Source organism: Mustela erminea, chromosome 6 (genome assembly GCF_009829155.1).
Source record: "Mustela erminea isolate mMusErm1 chromosome 6, mMusErm1.Pri, whole genome shotgun sequence".
In the NCBI taxonomy this organism is placed as follows: domain Eukaryota; kingdom Metazoa; phylum Chordata; class Mammalia; order Carnivora; family Mustelidae; genus Mustela; species Mustela erminea.
Genome location: NC_045619.1, coordinates 33,780,448 through 33,801,096, shown reverse-complemented (window position 1 = coordinate 33,801,096; position 20,649 = coordinate 33,780,448). Strand labels below are relative to the sequence as shown.

The 20,649-nt window shown below is 35.5% G+C and overlaps 1 protein-coding gene across 5 annotated transcripts in view; it reads left to right on the top strand.

Moving 5' to 3' along the window:
* LRRIQ1 (leucine rich repeats and IQ motif containing 1) overlaps window positions 1-20,649 on the top strand; it is a 219,311-nt gene that overhangs the window by 10,271 nt on the left and 188,391 nt on the right. For 4 of the 5 annotated variants that reach the window (XM_032346855.1, XM_032346857.1, XM_032346852.1 and 1 more), the window contains exons 4-8: window positions 941-1,029; window positions 2,632-2,749; window positions 3,551-3,774; window positions 8,400-8,474; window positions 18,406-20,028. In XM_032346855.1, coding sequence (XP_032202746.1) covers window positions 941-1,029; window positions 2,632-2,749; window positions 3,551-3,774; window positions 8,400-8,474; window positions 18,406-20,028 — 2,129 coding nt within the window. The remainder of the gene's footprint in view (window positions 1-940; window positions 1,030-2,631; window positions 2,750-3,550; window positions 3,775-8,399; window positions 8,475-18,405; window positions 20,029-20,649) is intronic. The other variant, XM_032346854.1, reaches the window with a different exon arrangement.

Here is a 20,649-nt window from a genome sequence, read left to right as displayed (position 1 = left end):
ACCCTCAGAAACCTGGCTTCAAAGGAATCTGGAGAATGTTATTTTTGCTTTGTCAGCCCCTCACATGGGAAAGCAGGCTGCTGAGACTGTGAATAAGTGTTGAAGAAGAAAATTTGTAATGTCTGGCAAAATAGGTGTGAGTAGTTAGTTAACCAGCAAAACAGTCATTTGTGAACAATAGTTTACTGTTAATGAAGACTACCACGATAGAACATATTAGCTGAAAAAGGACAAAAAATTAACTGCATCTGCACAGATGATAAAAGGACAATAAAATTCAAAAAACTCATAAAGTCAGAAATGAAAGCTCACTTCATTCACATTAGTAATTATAATCTTTTATTTTTATTTATTTATTTTTTAGATTTTATTTATTTATTTGACAGACAGAGATCACAAGCAGGCAGACAGGCAGGCAGAGACAGGAGAAAGCAGGCTCCCCGTGGAGCAGAGAGCCCGATGCGGGGTTCTATCCCAGGACCCCAGGACCCCAGGACCACGACCCGAGTAGAAGGCAGAGGCTTTAACCCACTGAGCCATTCAGGCGCCCCTATAATCTTTTAAACTAATACTTTTATTAAAGTGTGTTTAGTATCTTCTGCAAGGTTATATTGCTAGTTTGTGGCAGTAGAATTGAACCTTTATTGATTTCTAATCAAGGTGTCACTGCAGTATCAAACTCAGCATGACACTGTGTACATAGAAAACAGACCAGTCTAGAAAGAGAGTGTTTTATAAATTTATTACTTTTATTTTTAGAACAAAGATTACAGATTCCCTCTGTTCTTTATTTTTCATTATTTTCCTATTGTTTTGAGTCACTGCTCAAGAATATACTATGATGGAATTTGAGATTAAAGGATAATGAAAGGGGTTTGAGATTTAAACGTGCTTTGTCCTGCTCTAATATTTAAAGTTATAATATTTTTTCTTTCTCTAGGCTATAGTTATGGAGTGGTTCCTAATCACATGCATTTAAGGATAGAATTACCAACCGAACATAAAGAACATCCAGAACAGTTAATAAAGGTATCTGATCAATATTTGACTGAAAGTACTCAATATTACAGTTAGATATTTTTTACCTTTCCCTCTTATGAAGGATGATAGTTCACTGATTTAAAGTTCAGTGGTAGGGACACCTGGGTGGCACAGTCCTTTAAGCTTCCAAGTCTTGGTGACTCTTGGTTTTGGCCTACGTCATGATTTCAGGGTTGTGGGATCAAGGCCCATGTCAGCACAGAGTCTACTTAAGATTCTTTCTCCCTCTCCTTCTGCCTGTCCCTACAGTGTGTGCACTCTCTCTCTCCCTCTCTCAAATAAATAAATCTTTTAAAAAAAGTAAAGATGTAATCTGCCAATTAGAACTTAAAAATTTAATTGTTTTTGGCTTTGTGTTTTCTTCTTGCTTGTAATATATAAAAATGCAAATTTCAATTAAAAAAATATTAGAAATAGTAATTTGAATCATCAGTAATTGGGAACTTAAAATGCATGTAGATAAAACAGTAGAACCATACTATGTGATATTTTTCCCCTAAAAACTCCAAGGAAAACAATGAATATAATGTTTATTATCCTGCTTAGGAATGTACTGTGTTCCAGGAGAGACTTTATATATCCAATGGAAATTTTAAATGTGGAACATCTTATGTTAATTTTAAAAAAAGATAAAATATAAAAAATTCCTAAAAAATAAGAGTAAGGGAGAGCTTGGCAATTTTGATTAAAAACTACAGAAATACATTTGAGAAATTTCTTCTACAGTTTTAGCATTTTGAATGCTTATTTTATCTATCTCTGATTTTACCTAACTGTATTCTGCTCCCTAAGATGTTTAATATAATTTGAAAATTGCTTATATATATATATATATATATATATGTCTCTTACTCTCTTTTTTGATAACAAACTTGAAATATTAATTTTGAATTATCATACTGCTACTTCATTGAAATAGATATCCTATCTCTTTCCAACTAGAATATGGTATAAGGCTAATTATGGTAAAGTATTCATAAACATTATGACTTTTGCATAATTCAGGTTAAAGTGGAGAATAGTTCCATTTTTTAAACATGCTGAAAGTATTAGCTGTAGCTGTGAGCAATCACTGTAGTTAAGAAATATAGAAATTCATTAAGAAGAAAGCAAGCATTAGCAGAAACACTGGGAAATAATTTTCAAGAATTTTTTTGCTTTCAAGTATAGTTGACACACAGTGTTACATTAGCTTCAAGTACACAGCATGATAATAAAACATCTCTATGTATCATTCTCTGCTCACTACAAGTGTATCTGCCATCTGTCACCATACAAAGCTATTACAGTATCATTGACTATGTTCCTAACGCTATACCTTTTACTCCCATGATTTATTCATCCCACAGATTTTCAAGCAGTTTATTTGAATACTGTGGATAAATACAGGAGAATGATTAGAGTTCTGAAAAACAAGGATAAAATACAGTCTGCTTGCATGGGAATACAATTTTTAGTGTGCTGTAGGATTGTATTTGAGAGAGATTGAAAGTAAATAAAGTTCTGGATTTGTGTATATATAGCTTGATATATTGTTAAAAATGATTGCTTTACTTTTTCTTTAATTATTGCTATTCTTTAACCTTTTAGATGTTGTCTGAAATAGAAAAAGAAGAATTTCTGAGGAATAAAATCCATTGTGGTGGTCCTGATTCTATTCCAGAGCCTGATCTTCATGATTTACCTGTGGATAAGCATGTTTTGCCAGGTATGCTAAATTGCTCAATGATATTTTTGATAATTTTTATGTGATTGACCATAGTTCTCTGAAAAAAATTTAGATAGTTTTCTTTTGACATTTAGAAAAATGCAATCATGCTGTTTGAAAATTATTATGCCTTTACTGTACTTACTTAGTTTCATATTTTCATAGTTTTTTTATGCCTCCTAAATTAACTTGATTTAAACATATTTAAATTTTCCATCTATATATCTGACTGAAATAGATATATCCAGCCTTGATTTTTTTAAAGATTTATTTATTTATTTTAGAGAAAGTGAGAGAGAGAGAGAGAGAGAGTGAGCAGGGGGAGAGGCAGGGGGAGAGAGAGAGAAGCAGACTCCCTGCGAGTGGGGAGCCCAATGTGGGGCTTGATTCTAGGACCCTGAGATTATGACATGAGCCCAAAATCAAAGAGTCAGAAGCTTAATGGACTGAGCCACCCAGGTGCCCCCAGCCTTGGATTTTTAAGTGTCCTTTAACTATATTCTTTTAACTGGTGTACACACACACACACACATACACATTATGTTTTTATATTAAGTTTTGTGGTATAGTTAAGGCAAGTTTTGTGATTTCTTCATTAACTGAAATGGAACTTCCTTGCATATGACAGCAATAGGATTTTTAATGTATATTCTAAAATACCTATTTTTGGATATTATCACTTTTACTTTGATAATACATTGACCTTATTTCTTCATTTCAAAATTACTTTCATATTCTATGTTAGGTCAGTTTTGAGGCGCTTGCTTTTAAGAATAATAATGTTTCTCTTCATGAATACAGATGATGCTGATATAAATTTTGGATACTGTGAAGTGGAAGAAAGATGTAGGCAGTCTTTTGAGGCTTGGCAAGAGAAACAGAAAGAACTGGAAGACCAGGAGAAAGAAACTCTCAAAGCTCAAAGGGATAGAGAAAAAAAGCAATTTCAAGAAGAAGAAGAAAAGAGACATTGCTGGATGAAACAATTTGAAGTTGAAAAAAAGAAATTAGAGAATATTCAGAAGGTAAAGTATTTTTTTAAGTTTTGTTTTTGTTTTCCATACATTCTTTCTTTTTAACTTTTTAAAATTTAAATCCAATTAACATATACTGTATTATTAGTTTCAGAGGTAGAATTTAGTCATTCATCAGTTGCATAACACCCAGTGCTAATGCCCATCACCCAACGACCTCTTCCGCCCCCCACCTTCCCTCTAGCAGTTTGTTTCCTATAGTTAAGAGTATTTTATGGTTTTCCTCTCTCTCTATTTTCATCTTATTTTATTTTTCCTTCCCTTTTCACATATTCATCTGTTTTGTTTCTTAAATTCTACATACGAGTTAAATCATAGGTATTTGTCTTTCTCTGATTGACTTATTTCGCTTACTATAATACCCTCTAGTTCCATCCATGTTGTTGCAAATGGCAAGATTTCATTCTTTTCCAAGGTTGAGTAATATTCCTTTATATAAGTATATATATCTCATCTTCTTTATCCATTCATCAGTCGATGGATATCTGGGCTCTTTATACATTTTTTGAATCAGTAACTACTTCTGAGTAGTACTGATCCTTTTAGATTATGGTGTGGATTGAGCTCTGTTCTATGCGATTAAGGTACTCTTGATAATTGAAGCCATTGACTGTGGTAACAGTATTTACTATGGACTTCTTGATTAGTTTTCCTTAAATTTATGCATTAAAAATTAAAAAAATTGTTTATTATATACATTAATTTAATTTAGCTTATTTAAAAATTTATTAAAATTCATTGAAATTTCAGATGCTGCTTTGGATCTTGGGAGCCCCCTGGGGTCAATGAAGTTACAGATTGTCCTAGAAGGATTGATATTTATAATATAAATGTTGCTTTTTCATATACTTCTAAATCATTCAAGAAAGCAACAAAAATTTCCTGATCATGAAATGTCTTTGCTATGAGGTCTAATGTATAACAATTATATAAAACATATTTGGTTGTAGTGGTTCATCCATGTAGGTAATAGTCTGTGCCTTGTTCCCATAATTGAGCTAATTCCCGAGATTAGAAATTTTTTGGTGTGAAGGAGTTTTGTGTTGTTTTTGTTTTTGTTTTGTTGTCTGTTTCCTCCTAACCCCACCCCAGGAGATCCGTATGCTTAGGTCATGGTAGTGATATATTGAGAAACTGGTGGATTTTTAGGACCCTACTTTATGACCATCAGGATTGTTAGAATGTATAGATAACAATCAGAACTGACTTCTCTGTCTTACATTACTAAAATTGACCTGCATATTACCATACTTACTGATTTTGAGAGTTACATATAGAGAATGTTGACATGTGGTCGCTTGGGCAGTTCAGTGTGTTCTAGCCCTCCATGTTGAGTACACTGCATTCCTGATTATAGAAAATAAATTTAAAGCAATTATACTGTATACTCAGTATGGTTGTGGCTTTTTCTAGTAATGTGAACTATGGATCCTTAGCTTTCCTTTACACAGACTTTTTTTTGGGTCATTTCCAAAAGTCAGAATCTTTATTCTTGGATAGGCTTTAGTATAATTTAGATTATAGGAGTAGTGTTTGTAGTCTTATGTTGAAATGCATCATTGCTGTTGATTGTTAGTGGTGTTTTCAGATTTAGAAAACATCTGACTTTTAAATTCTGTTTACCCAAATTGTCATATTTAATTGTTTTAAAACAAAAAATTTATTGACTATCTCAATGGCAAAGCATTCAGCTATGCGCTTCAATGACACAAAAGAGATCTGACATCTGGGCCCCCACCTTCAAAGAATTCCAGCTTAGTTTCTGAAAGTAATTTGTGCTTTATCATAAGATTATAGTTTAAAATATTTTAATGAATTCCTAAATGTATACTTTGTTATGCCTTGGGGCTTAAAACTTTTCCAATGAGACAATGCCATAATTTTAAAAAGATGCATTGTAAATATGTAATTTACTTACTTTGAGTAGTTGTTTTCTGTGTCCTTTGTTAGCTGTTGGGGGAATGAAATAGGAAGCTATTGTGAATTTCTTTCCTTAAGAGTTCCACCCAGTTTCTCCTTCCTCATTATGGGCAAATGATCACATTATATTTTTGCATGAATGGCAAACTTCCTCTTCCTATTCCTATATCTAGTTTGTACCAACCTCTGTATTCATCCTACCTTTTTTCCTTGTCTTTGCTCTACACTCAGTAGGAAAGATTTCTTTTACTCAAAGTTAGGTTTCCCTGCTCTGCTCTATAATATTTTTCAGTTTACCCCTGCTTTTTGTTTTATAGTTTTACCTTGTATGCTGAAACACCCCATCAACTTCCTCCTTTCTTACTGTTTATAAGCATGTTCAGTTTTCTCCCATCTTAGAAATAAAACAAAAGAAAAACCACACGATCACTTTTGTTCATATGTCTCATTTTAGCTTCTCTTTAGCTCTACTTATCATGGTAAGGCGGCTTAAAGAGTAGTCTTGTTATATTTATGTCTTCGTCTCTCATTGAATCCTAAAACTACGAGGCGTATATCACCTTCACCCCATCAAATGAAACGACTTGCAACAAAAATAACCAATGACTTCTTTTTTTTTTTTAAATTTTTTAAAAAAAGATTATTTATTTATTTGACAGACAGAAATCACAAGTAGACAGAGAGGCAGATAGAGAGAGAGGGGGAAGCAGACTTCTTGCTGAGCAGAGAGCCTGATGCGGGGCTCGATCCCAGGACCCTGAGATCATGACCTGAGCCAAAGACAGAGGCTTAACCCACTGAGCCACCCAGGTGCCCAATAACCAATGACTTCTAAGTTTCCATATTCAGAGTTTGATTTTCAGTTCTTATAATAGCCTCTGTAGCATTTTATGCCAGTAAAAATTTGATTATTGACCATTTCTTTCTTTCTTTCTTTCTTTCTTCCTTTTTTTTTTTTTTTAAGATTTTATTTATTTATTTGATAGACAGAGATCACAAGTAGGCAGAGGCAGGCAGAGAGAGAGGGAGGGAAGCAGGCTCCTTGCTGAGCAGAGAGCTGGATGTGGGGCTTGACCCCAGGACCCTGGGACCAGGGCCTGAGCTGAAGGCAGAGGCTTTAACCCACTGAGCCACCCAGGCGACCCTGATTGTTGACCATTTCTCTCTTCCTTGATTTCCGTGGCTTCACACCTCCTTGAATCTCTTCTTATATGTTTGGCAATTCTTCCTTTATGTGCATGTTAGCCTTCTCTGTCTCTTTCTCTCTCTTCTTGAATATGGTACTACAAAGGATTTCTTCCTTTGTCCTTTTTTTTTTTTCCATATATCTCTTGATATGTCATTCATAGCTGTTCAGAAACAAATCTATATTCATAACAAAAAAGAAAAATGAACTATGTAACTCTCCTACAGATACTTTACACTTAGAGCTTAATGTGTCGAAAACTGAAGGCATTGTCTCTGAGTTGTGCTTCTCCTCTTGTAGTCATCATTTTGATGATCTAGACTGTCATCATAGTCTAAGCTAGAAAGATAAGGATCATCTTTGGCTCTTCCTTCTCTTTATTATCCTCTTCTCTCTAATAGTTATATTATCCATCTTCTCATCCACCCACCTATCTGCTGTTAGTCTGTAGTCCAGGGTGTCCTAATGTCTAGCTTGGCATATTCACTAAATTTGCCAATTATCTCTGTACTTTTGGTCTTGTATTCTACAAACCCATTCACCTTAGTGCTGCCAGGAGGGGTTTTTAAAGTTATTTCTCTGCCTAATTCTCATTGTAAAGATTATATCCAAAGAAAGATTCCCAGTTCCTTTATTTCTGGACACTTGGCAGTTTGTAGCAATTTCATGTTAACATTGTTTTTGTATTTTTCTCACTCCCATCACCCTATACAGAAGGCCCTCCTTGCTGCTTACATGAACTTCTCTAATACCTACCTCTTTGATCTCTTTAGTGACTCCTTGGCTTTTTGTTTTTAATGTAACCTTTTAATTTTCCTAAAATCAGAGCTACATTTTCCTAATTGGAAAACATTTAATAAATGCCTTCATATATCAGTCTTCTATATGAAACTTTTCATAATCTTTTTAATTATAATGCCTATTTCTACAATGGTCCTTTATAGTCTTCTCTTGATAAATTTATTCTGCTAAATTTGAGGTAATATGTGAACTTACAATTGCGTTCCCACATTAAAGGTAAAATTTTAGAGGAAAGGGATTCTATTTTACTGATCTTGTTTATTCTGCAGAACCTTAACAAAATAGATGGTAATCAAGAAAATTGTTATCCACCGAACTGATAGATTATGTGAATTAAATGGGATGGTATGGAGAAAAAAAATTGTAATATAAAACTCATCTTGCAAACATTATTATTTGTGGGTTTTGCATTACCCGAGAGCATATCTAGCCAATGCATTTTATTATGTGAATAAACATACTCAGATAAATAAAACAACTTACCCAGGTTACAAACATCTTTATGTGCTCAAAATGGGAACCCTAGGTGTCATTTATGTGATACTTTAGGTTGAGATTAAGGTTGTTGTCCCAGTACTAATAACAGAGTATCATTGGGTGAGTTGTTATCTTTAACTATTATTTATAAATATTGGTTGTCAGAATCAAATATAATGAACATAATTTTTTGATATTTGAATATAATAACTCAGTATTACCATATGTTCAGCAAGAACAGGACAAGATGAATGATGAACTCCATAAAGAAGAGAAAATGTGGAAAGAGAAGTTTAAAAAGCATGAGGTAACTATTTCTTGTTTTTAATCATTCTTCATTTGAAATAGATTATTATACTTGAAATGGACATAATATTGCCTGTCTGATATAGGATTTAATTTGCTAAAGCTTTAAATATTAATCATCAGAAATTCTCCTTGAAATATAATTTCCTAAATATTAAAATAAACTGGTTTAGTGAATGAACTTTCTTTTTTTTTTTTTTTTGTAATTTTTTTTTTTTTTATAAACATATGTTTTTATCCCCAGGGTTACAGGTCTGTGAATCACCAGGTTTACACACTTCACAGCACTCACCAAAGCACATACCCTCCCCAGTGTCCATAATCCCACCCCCTTCTCCCAAACCCCCTCCCCCCAGCAACCCTCACTTTGTTTTGTGAGATTAAGAGTCACTTATGGTTTGTCTCCCTCCCAATCCCATCTTGTTTCATTGATTCTTCTCCTACCCACTTAAGCCCCCATGTTGCATCACCACTTCCTCATATCAGGGAGATCATATGATAGTTGTCTTTCTCTGCTTGACTTATTTCACTAAGCATGATACGCTCTAGTTCCATCCATGTTGTCGCAAATGGCAAGATTTCATTTCTTTTCATGGCTGCATAGTATTCCATTGTGTATATATACCACATCTTCTTGATCCATTCATCTGTTGATGGACATCTAGGTTCTTTCCATAGTTTGGCTATTGTGGACATTGCTGCTATAAACATTCGGGTGCACGTGCCCCTTTGGATCACTACGTTTGTATCTTTAGGGTAAATACCCAATAGTGCAATTGCTGGGTCATAGGGCAGTTCTATTTTCAACATTTTGAGGAACCTCCATGCTGTTTTCCAGAGTGGCTGCACCAGCTTGCATTCCCACCAACAGTATAGGAGAGTTCCCCTTTCTCCGCATCCTCGCCAGCATCTGTCATTTCCTGACTTGTTGATTTTAGCCATTCTGACTGGTGTGAGGTGATATCTCATTGTGGTTTTGATTTGTATTTCCCTGATGCCGAGCACTTTTTCATGTGTCTGTTGGCCATCTGGATGTCGTCTTTGCAGAAATGTCTGTTCATGTCCTCTGCCCATTTCTTGAGTGGATTATTTGTTCTTTGGGTGTTGAGTTTGCTAAGTTCTTTATAGATTCTGGACACTAGTCCTTTATCTGATATGTCGTTTGCAAATATCTTCTCCCATTCTGTCAGTTGTCTTTTCGTTTTGTTAACTGTTTCCTTTGCTGTGCAAAAGCTTTTCATCTTGATGAAATCCCAATAGTTCATTTTTGCCCTTGCTTCCCTTGCCTTTGGCATTGTTCCTAGGAAGATATTGCTGCGGCTGAGGTCGAAGAGGTTGCTGCCTGTGTTCTCCTCAAGGATTTTGATGGATTCCTTTCGCACATTGAGGTCCTTTATCCATTCTGAGTCTATTTTTGTGTGTGGTGTAAGGAAATGGTCCAATTTCATTTTTCTGCATGTGGCTTTCCAATTTTCCCAGCACCATTTATTGAAGAGGCTGTCTTTTTTCCATTGGACATTCTTTCCTGCTTTGTCGAAGATTAGTTGACTGTAGAGTTGAGGGTCTATTTCTGGGCTCTCTATTCTGTTCCATTGATCTATGTGTCTGTTTTTCTGCCAGTACCATGCTGTCTTGATGATGACAGCTTTGTAATAGAGCTTGAAGTCCGGAATTGTGATGCCACCAACGTTGGCTTTCTTTTTCAATATCCCTTTGGCTATTCGAGGTCTTTTCTGGTTCCATATAAATTTTAGAATTATTTGTTCCATTTCTTTGAAAAAGATGGATGGTACTTTGATAGGAATTGCATTAAATGTGTAGATTGCTTTAGGTAGCATAGACATTTTCACAATATTTATTCTTCCAATCCAGGAGCATGGAACATTTTTCCATTTCTTTGTGTCTTCCTCAATTTCTTTCATGAGTACTTTATAGTTTTCTGAGTATAGATTCTGTGCCTCTTTGGTTAGGTTTATTCCTAGGTATCTTATGGTTTTGGGTGCAATTATAAATGGGATTGACTCCTGAATTTCTCTTTCTTCTGTCTTGCTGTTGGTGTAGAGAAATGCAACTGATTTCTGTGCATTGATTTTATATCCTGACACTTTACTGAATTCCTGTATAAGTTCTAGCAGTTTTGGAGTGGAGTCTTTTGGGTTTTCCACATATAGTATCATATCATCTGCAAAGAGTGATAATTTGACTTCTTCTTTGCCAATTTGGATGCCTTTAATTTCCTTTTGTTGTCTGATTGCTGAGGCTAGGACCTCTAGTACTATGTTGAATAGCAGTGGTGATAATGGACATCCTTGCCGTGTTCCTGACCTTAGCGGAAAAGCTTTCAGTTTTTCTCCATTGAGAATGATATTTGCGGTGGGTTTTTCATAGATGGCTTTGATGATATTGAGGTATGTGCCCTCTATCCCTACACTTTGAAGAGTTTTGATCAGGAAGGGATGCTGTACTTTGTCAAATGCTTTTTCAGCATCTATTGAGAGTATCATATGGTTCTTGTTCTTTCTTTTATTGATGTGTTGTATCACATTGACTGATTTGCGGATGTTGAACCAACCTTGCAGCCCTGGAATAAATCCCACTTGGTCGTGGTGAATAATCCTTTTAATGTACTGTTGAATCCTATTGGCTAGTATTTTGTTGAGTATTTTCGCATCTGTGTTCATCAAGGATATTGGTCTATAGCTCTCTTTTTTTGATGGGATCCTTGTCTGGTTTTGGGATCAAGGTGATGCTGGCCTCATAAAATGAGTTTGGAAGTTTTCCTTCCATTTCTATTTTTTGGAACAGTTTCAGGAGAATAGGAATTAGTTCTTCTTTAAATGTTTGGTAGAATTCCCCCGGGAAGCCGTCTGGCCCTAGCTTTTGTTTGTTTGGAGATTTTTAATGACTGTTTCAATCTCCTTACTGGTTATGGGTCTGTTCAGGCTTTCTATTTCTTCCTGGTTCAGTTGTGGTAGTTTATATGTTTCTAGGAATGCATCCATTTCTTCCAGATTGTCAAATTTATTGGCGTAGAGTTGCTCATAGTATGTTCTTATAATAGTTTGTATTTCTTTGGTGTTAGTTGTGATCTCTCCTCTTTCATTCATGATTTTATTTATTTGGGTCCTTTCTCTTTTCTTTTTGATAAGTCGGGCCAGGGGTTTATCAATTTTATTAATTCTTTCAAAGAACCAGCTCCTAGTTTCATTGATTTGTTCTATTGTTTTTTTGGTTTCTATTTCATTGATTTCTGCTCTGATCTTTATGATTTCTCTTCTCCTGCCGGGCTTAGGGTTTCTTTCTTGTTCTTTCTCCAGCTCCTTTAGGTGTAGGGTTAGGTTGTGTACCTGAGACCTTTCTTGTTTCTTGAGAAAGGCTTGAACCGCTATATATTTTCCTCTCAGGACTGCCTTTGTTGTGTCCCACAGATTTTGAACCGTTGTATTTTCATTATCATTTGTTTCCATGATTTTTTTCAATTCTTCTTTAATTTCCCGGTTGACCCATTCATTCTTTAGAAGGATGCTGTTTAGTCTCCATGTATTTGGGTTCTTTCCAAACTTCCTTTTGTGGTTGAGTTCTAGCTTTAGAGCATTGTGGTCTGAAAATATGCAGGGAATGATCCCAATCTTTTGATACCGGTTGAGTCCTGATTTAGGACCGAGGATGTGATCTTCTGGAGAATGTTCCATGTGCACTAGAGAAGAATGTGTATTCTGTTGCTTTGGGATGAAATGTTCTGAATATATCTGTGATGTCCATCTGGTCCAGTGTGTCGTTTAAGGCCTTTATTTCCTTGCTGATCTTTTGCTTGGATGACCTGTCCATTTCAGTGAGGGGAGTGTTAAAGTCCCCTACTATTATTGTATTATTGTTTATGTGTTTCTTTGATTTTGTTATTAATTGGTTTATATAGTTGGCTGCTCCCACGTTGGGGGCATAGATATTTAAAATTGTTAGATCTTCTTGTTGGACAGACCCTTTGAGTATGATATAGTGTCCTTCCTCATCTCTTATTATAGTCTTTGGCTTAAAATCTAATTGATCTGATATAAGGATTGCCACTCCTGCTTTCTTCTGATGTCCATTAGCATGGTAAATTCTTTTCCACCCCCTCACTTTAAATCTGGAGGTGTCTTCGGGCTTAAAATGAGTTTCTTGGAGGCAACATATAGATGGGTTTTGTTTTTTTATCCATTCTGATACCCTGTGTCTTTTGACAGGGGCATTTAGCCCATTAACATTCAGGGTAACTATTGAGAGATATGAATTTAGTGCCATTGTATTGCCTGTAAGGTGACTGTTACTGTATATGGTCTCTGTTCCTTTCTGATATACCACTTGTAGGCTCTCTCTTTGCTTAGAGGACCCCTTTCAATATTTCCTGTAGAGCTGGTTTGGTGTTTGCAAATTCTTTCAGTTTTTGTTTGTCCTAGAAGCTTTTAATCTCTCCTTCTATTTTCAATGATAGCCTGGCTGGATATAGTATTCTTGGCTGCATGTTTTTCTCGTTTAGTGCTCTGAAAATATCATGCCAACTCTTTCTGGCCTGCCAGGTCTCTGTGGATAAGTCAGCTGCCAATCTAATATTTTTACCATTGTATGTTACAGACTTCTTTTCCCGGGCTGCTTTCAGGATTTTCTTTTTGTCACTGAGACTTGTAGATTTTACTATTAGGTGACGGGGTGTGGGCCTATTCTTATTGATTTTGAGGGGCGTTCTCTGAACCTCCTGAATTTTGATGCTCATTCCCTTTGCCATACTGGGGAAATTCTCCCCAATAATTCTCTCCAGTATACCTTCTGCTCCCCTCTCTCTTTCTTCTTCTTCTGGAATCCCAATTATTCTAATGTTGTTTCGTCTCATGGTGTCACTTATCTCTCAAATTCTCCCCTCGTGGTCCAGTAGCTGTTTGTCCCTCTTTTGCTCAGCTTCTTTATTCTCTGTCATTTGGTCTTCTATATCACTAATTCTTTCTTCTTCCTCACTTATCCTAGCAGTGAGAGCCTCCATTTTTGATTGCACCTCATTAATAGCTTTTTTGATTTCAACTTGGTTAGATTTTAGTTCTTTTATTTCTCCAGAAAGGGCTTTTATATCTCTCGAGAGGGTTTCTCTAATATCTTCCATGCCTTTTTCGAGCCCGGCTAGAACCTTGAGAATTGTCATTCTGAACTCTAGATCTGACATATTACCAATGTCTGTATTGATTAGGTCCCTAGCCTTCGGTACTGCCTCTTGTTCTTTTTTTTGTGTTGAATTTTTCCTTCTTGTCATTTTGTCCAGATAAGAGTATATGAAGGAGCAAGGAAATACTAAAAGGGTGGCAACAACCCCAGAAAAATATGCTTTAACCAAATTAGAAGAGATCCCTAATTGTGAGGGGGGAGAAAAGGGATAAAAAGAGGTTCAAAAAGGAAGGAAGAAAAAAAAAGAAAAAAGAAAAAAAAAGAAAAGAATTAAAAAAAATAAGAAAAATATAAAAAAGAAAAAATATATATATTAGATAAACTGGTTAAAAAACATTAAAAAAGAAAAAGGTAAAAGTTAAAAAAAAATTTTACCAGAAGGTGAGAAAAAAACAAAAAATGAAAAAGAAAAAAAATTAAATTAACTGCAAGACTAAAAAAAATCACAGGGAAAAAGCCATGAGTTCCCTGCTTTGCATTCTCCTCCTCTGGAATTCTGCTGCTCTCCTTGGTATTGAAACCGCAGTCCTTGGTAGGTGAACTTGGTCTCGGCTGGATTTCTTGATGATCTTCTGGGGGAGGGGCCTATTGTAGTGATTCTCAAGTGTCTTTGCCCCAGGCGGAATTGCACCGCCCTTATCAGGGGCTGGGGTGAGTAATCCGTTCGGGTTTGCTTTCAGGAGCTTTTGTTCCCTGAGCGCTTTCCGTAGAGTTCCGGAGCACAGGAATACAAATGGCGGCCTCCTGGTCTCTGGCCCGGAGGAGCCGAGGGCCTGGGGCCCCACTCCTCAGTGCGCCCTCAGAGAACAGCGCCCAGTCACTCCCGTCTGCCTGACATCCGGCCGCGCTCCAAGCTCACCGAGCCTGCTACCAGTTCAAGGTAACACCGAGCTGTGAGCTTACTGTCGGCTCTGTCTCTGTAGCCGGCTTTCCCCTTCCAATACCCGCAAGATCTGCGACACTCAGACACCCCCGATCCTTCTGTGACCCTGTGGGACCTGAGGCCACGCTGACCCCGCGTGGGCTTCGCCCCGGTTTAGCCTTTGGAGCGATGTCCCTCAGCGGAACAGACTTTTAAAAGACCTGATGTTGTGCGCCATTGCTCCGCCACTTGCCGGGAGCCGGCCCCCCCCCCCCGGGGTCTATCTTCCCGTCGCTTTGGATTCACTTCTCCGCCGGTCCTACCTTTCAGAAAGTGGTTGTTTTTCTGTTTCCAGAATTGCTGCTCTTCTTCTCTTCGATCTGCTGATGGATTTTCAGGTGTTTGCAATCTTTAGATAAGCTATCTAGCTGATCTCCAGCTAGCTGAAGTAGTCTCAGCCTGCTACTTCTCCGCCATCTTGACTCCTCCCCCCGTGAATGAACTTTCTATATAAAATTGTAATTCTATAATTTTTTAAGGTTTGAGGAAACATACTATTATAAATATTTCACTACGATTGAATATGGTTGGGAAAGGTCATTTCTTGAACACAATTAAATATGTTAAATAATGCCTTTGAATTTAAGATCATTCTGATGACACATTTATTAAATTATAAGGTTATTTACCTCAAAGATTTTTTAAAAAATTTTATTTACTTGTTTGACAGACAGAGATCACAAGTAGGCAGAGAGGCAGGCAAAGGCACAGAGAGGGGGAAGCAGGCTCCCTGCTGAGCATGGATGCAGGGCTATCCTGGGATCATGACCTGAGCTGAAGGTAGAGGCTTTAACCCACTGAACCACCCAGGTGCCCCTACCTCAAAGATTTTATATAAAATTTTAAGTATAAGCATGAATTAGATAAAATTTCTTATAATCCTGTTATCTGACTAAACATATTATCTTTCTTAGTCTTTCAAGTCTTTTCTTTATATAAACACGCTCCTACTATCCATCTTTTTCTTAAAAAAAAAGTTTACTACCCATCTTTTTAAAAAAATATATACTTGATATTTAACACTGTGTAAATTTAAAGGGCACAGTGTATTGATTTAATAATGTTATATATTATAGTATGACTTTCTCCACTGTGCATATTTAAATTAAAATGCTGGTTAGGCATGTGAACAGACAGTTCAGATGAATGACAAGGGACAAAAAAAATACAATAGTAGCTTACCTACAGGTAAACCCAAATGTTGGAGTTAGGAGAGCCATTAAAATACCTATAACTGTCATACAATAGCAAGATACTTAACAGAGAGGTGATAAGAAAAGAGAAGTAGAATCTACAATGAAGTATCAAATGTACATTATAGAGTTGAAAAGTTTAGCATATAAAATTAAAGATTCGGTGCATCTGTTTGATGGCAGCATTAGTGAAACAAGCAAGGTCAATAGAAAATATCCAAATTAAAGTACAAAGAGGACAAAAAAAATTGGAAAGCAGAAGAGAGTACAAGAAATAATGTGATATATAGTGAAAAGATAAAATGAATATAATAGTAATCTTGGAAGGATAGGAGAAAGAGAATGAAGTAAAAACAATGGGTAAAGAAATAATAGTTGAGATAGTTTAAAAGAAATTCAAGCTGAACACTCCAAGTTGATTAATGATCTCCAAACAGAATCAATACAGAGAAAATCACACCTGGGAATTGAATAGTATAATTATTGAAATTCAAGACAAAGGGGAAGAAGTTATAAAAGCTGCTGGAGCAAAAAAACACATTACCTGAAAGGACCAACAGTAAACCAATAGCTGACTTTTTTTTTTTAAGGTTTTATTTATTTATTTGACAGACAGAGATCACAAGTAGGCAGAGCGGGAAACAGAGAGGGGGCAGGGAAGCAGGCTCCCTGGAGGGGCTCTACCCCAGGATCCTGAGATCATGACCTGAGGAGAAGGCAGAGGCTTAACCCACTGAGCCACCCAGGTGCCCCAATAGCTGACTTCTTAAGTGAAATGATGGAAAGAAGACAATAGAACAAAACAATTTAAGTGTTAAGTGTTAATGGTTTCTTTGATCATTAGTGTTCTTTGAATCCTGAGTCATCCCCTGATTTCTGGTCTCAGTTTTCATTTCCTGTATGCCTAAATACTTGTTGAAAACATTTTTGGATAACAACTTTTCTCAGTCTTTGCACACTTGAAAATATTTTTTTTATTTTGCTTTAACAACCAAATGATTCCTTTCCTGGCATATAGAATCCAGATTTATTACCATTTGGCTTTAAGGATTTAAAGATATAACTCCATTGCATATTTGTTTATTTTTGCCCATTATCATTTTAAATTTGATACTCATTCCTTACATTCTTTTGAAGCCTTTAGATTTTTCACATTTTACATTTATCATACATATTTATTGATATCTTATTTTGTGCCAGGCACTTCTGAGTGTTCAAGGTATAGCAGTGGATAGAATGGAAAATGCTGCCTTCATGGAGCTTAATTCCTTAGGGTTCTGAAATATTGCTAGCTTCCATGTGAGTGTATCAGTGTGTTTGTCTATATGCATGCATGAAAAGCTTACTCTTTATCTTATAACATTTTTTGGTTTAGAAAACATTTTTCTTTTTTTTTAAGACCTATTTATTTATTTTAGAGAGCAAGAGAGTGCCAGGGTGGGAAGAAAGCAGAGGGAGAAAGAATCCTGAAGCAGACTGCCCGATGAGTGCAGAGGCCAATGTAGGGCTCAATCCCAGAATCCTGAGGTCATGACCTGAGCCTAAATCAAGAGTCAGACACTGAACCCTACTGAGTCACCCGTGTCCCTGAAAATATTTTTCTAATATTTTTTTTTCCTTTTTCTCAGGTCTTTAGTTGTAACTCCTACTTAGTCATTTTGGAGTTTGCCTTTATACCTGAAAGTCTGTGTCATAGATTTCATATCTTTGTTTTTTTGTATGTTGTTCCAGGAAAGTGTGTAATTTGGAAGTTTTTATTTAGCCAACACCTATTTAAGCCATTCTATTTTGAATTTTTGTTTGAGTGAATCATTTTTTTTATTTGATCACCTGCATTTTTATTTTTATGTGAAGTTATTTTTATTTAAACATATTTTTCCTAAAAATTTTTTTGTAAATTTTTTATTTAGTTTAATAGCTCTCTTTTCTCAGAAACTAGTACTTCCTTCTGTTTATTGAACTATTTTGATTGCCTCACATCCTTTATGTTAGTTTTCCTCAAATATTTGCTTAATGTTGATTTGTTTACTTTTGTTTTAGGACTCTATAGTGACAATGACATTTTCCTCACCTAACTCCAAACGATCTTATTTAATGCAATATGTGCTTATCAGCTCTCTCCATAGTTGAGAAAGGATAAAATATGTGAGAAGGCTAGTTCTTCATATTGCTTATATGTATGTTCTACCTTGCCTTCCTGGTGTCATAAATCTCACCCAATAATCCCCTGCTTCTGCAGTCTGTGCTAGCTCTGGGAGTCTCCTTTATCAGACCTACCATCTCAGAAAGTTTGAAGTCCTCTTCTACACAAATTTTGGCTTGTGGTTTCTCTTGCTTTTTCTCTGTCATTCTGATTTCATATGCTCTCTATCTTCAAGGAATTCCTCAGTTTATATTTGGGTGGCTTAGTATAGCTATAATATTAGAATATCAACTTACTAACATGATTAAAACTCCCAAGTATTTTAGCAGATTAATTCCCTTTAAATGGTTTTAGTTCTTTTAAGTGAATTTTATAGCAACTTCCTTGTGATTTCAATTTTACTATTTGTTTTCAGCCTGTATTTTAGATGATATTTTAGTATCTTTAGTTTATGCTGACTACTGTTTCTCTTACTTTACTTTAGGAGTTTATTAAAAGCTTGCATTTACAAATGGAAGAAGAAAGAACAAGATTTAAAGATCTACAAGAGAAAGAAAAAATGCATTTGTTAAAACGGCAGCATAATGCAGCTGTAACAATTCAGGCTAAATATAAAGCCTTTGTGGCCTACCAAAAATATAACCCCATCATAAAAGAACAATTAGAAAGTAAGAAAAAGAAAGCACAAGAGTGGAAAGAAAAGGAAGCAAAAATACGTCAGATGGAAGAAGAAAAACTAAAAAGATTGGAGGAAGAACAAAAGGTAGAAGAAGAGAGAAAAAAGCAGAAGCAGGAGGAAAGGAGGAAGAGAGAAAAAGAATATGAAGAAAAAAAGACCATCATAAGAAGAGAAAAAGAGCAACTACTAAACAAGGAAAGATTAAGATTAAGAGAAGATGCACACAAACAGCTAATAATATGTAGAGCATTAAAGAAAGATGAATATAATATCAAGAATTTGACTGTTGAAGATACATCAAAGAATAAGGATGACATAGCCAAAAAGGTAGGAGATGAAAAGTCAAAGAAATGGGAAGATGTTCCCCTCTGGCTACTTGAAAAATCAAATAGGACAGAGAATGTAGATAGACAGCTTGTATTAAAAGAATCAATACAAGCGCAATCAAAAGATCCTATTATAGACCAGGCAATTTTGGCAGAATTTAAAGTAAAAAATGAAGACCTGGCAAAACAACAATGTTCTGAAAAAATTGTAAAGGAAGAAGGAAAATGTGAAAATACAGACAAAAAAACTGAATTGGAAAAGCCAGGTCTAAAAGAAAACGTGAAAGAGCAGTTTCAGATGCAAGAATTAAAGCTTCAAATACAAAACGGGGAACATATGAAAACTGCCATAAATGAGAATATGAGACAAGACACCCAAATAATATTAGGACATAATGAAAAAATTAACAAGGTGAAAAACAATGAAGCATGGAAAATAATCCAAGATAATCAACAGAATAAGATACAAAAAGTAGAAAAAGAAGAGCTAACAGAACAGAATGGAACATTATATGAAGAGAATAATATTTCAGTAGGTTCTATGAAGCAGCAAGCACTAAAATTAGAAAATTCTGAAGTTATAGGGGAAAATATAACAATAAAAGAAAAAAAAATTGATTTAAAATCCAAGGAAACCAAGGAGGTCCCAAAAGACAATACTCTGAATAGTGATGTGATTTTTAACAGCAATGATTCCATGGTAACTATAGAAGGCAAAATAAATGAACAAGATTATATTTTCGGTAGAAATGGTCTCTGTGAAGACTTGGGTAGCTATAATGCAAAAAGCTCCTTAATTTTTAAAGAAATAAACTCTCTTAAATCTCAACTTAAAGAAATCCCAGAAGAATGTCATGAAAACAGAGCTGAATGTGAAAGTACTGTGACCTGTTCTTTATCGAAGCCAACACTTCTATCTTCTATTGAAGAAAAGAGGCTAGCTTGGATAAAATCACATAAACCTTGGTTTGAAATTTTCAAACAAAACCAGCAAAAAAAATTTGTTCAGAGGAAGAGACCTGTAAAATGCCCAGCCAGCATGATGCCCCCTTTGAATACGCTAGAAATTCTTCGATGTGGCCCTTGGAAGACTTTACAGCAGGTATTTTATAACTTTATAATACTTTTTCATATTTAACTACAATTGATCCTCTGAAATGTGACTTTAGAAATATTAGTAGAAGGCATTGTATCCAAGAATTTTGTCTCTTAATTGGTGAAATTGGTAATGAAATATTGACCCATTTGAGAGGGGATGTATTTAAAAGATCTTCTTGATTCAAATTCTTCAAGGCATCTTCTCCCTCAGTGTAGCACTACAAAAAGTTTTGATTTATATCTTGAAGCTATGTTCAAGGGTCCTATAGCCATTATTAAGCTTCTAAGAGTGGAAGTATCTGGGAATTTAGTGTTGAATTAGAGAAGGAAATTCCTAAATTGACGTTCAGTTAGTTTGCTATAGTCTTGGGCACACCACCACCTACTGGCTCCTTTTGGAATGAAGTGGATTTCTCTGTATCTGACAAGGGCTGTGAAAGAAGGGCTTATAATAATAGAAGACTCTAGAATTTCCATATGGAAACATATTTAGTCATGTGCTATATAAGCACAGTGCATATATTAATGAAATTTAAATAATCATCACCAACCGCTATGAATTTTATATGTTTATAAAGCCCATATTTTCAACCAAAATTAAGACAAATACTAATGGGCGCCTGGG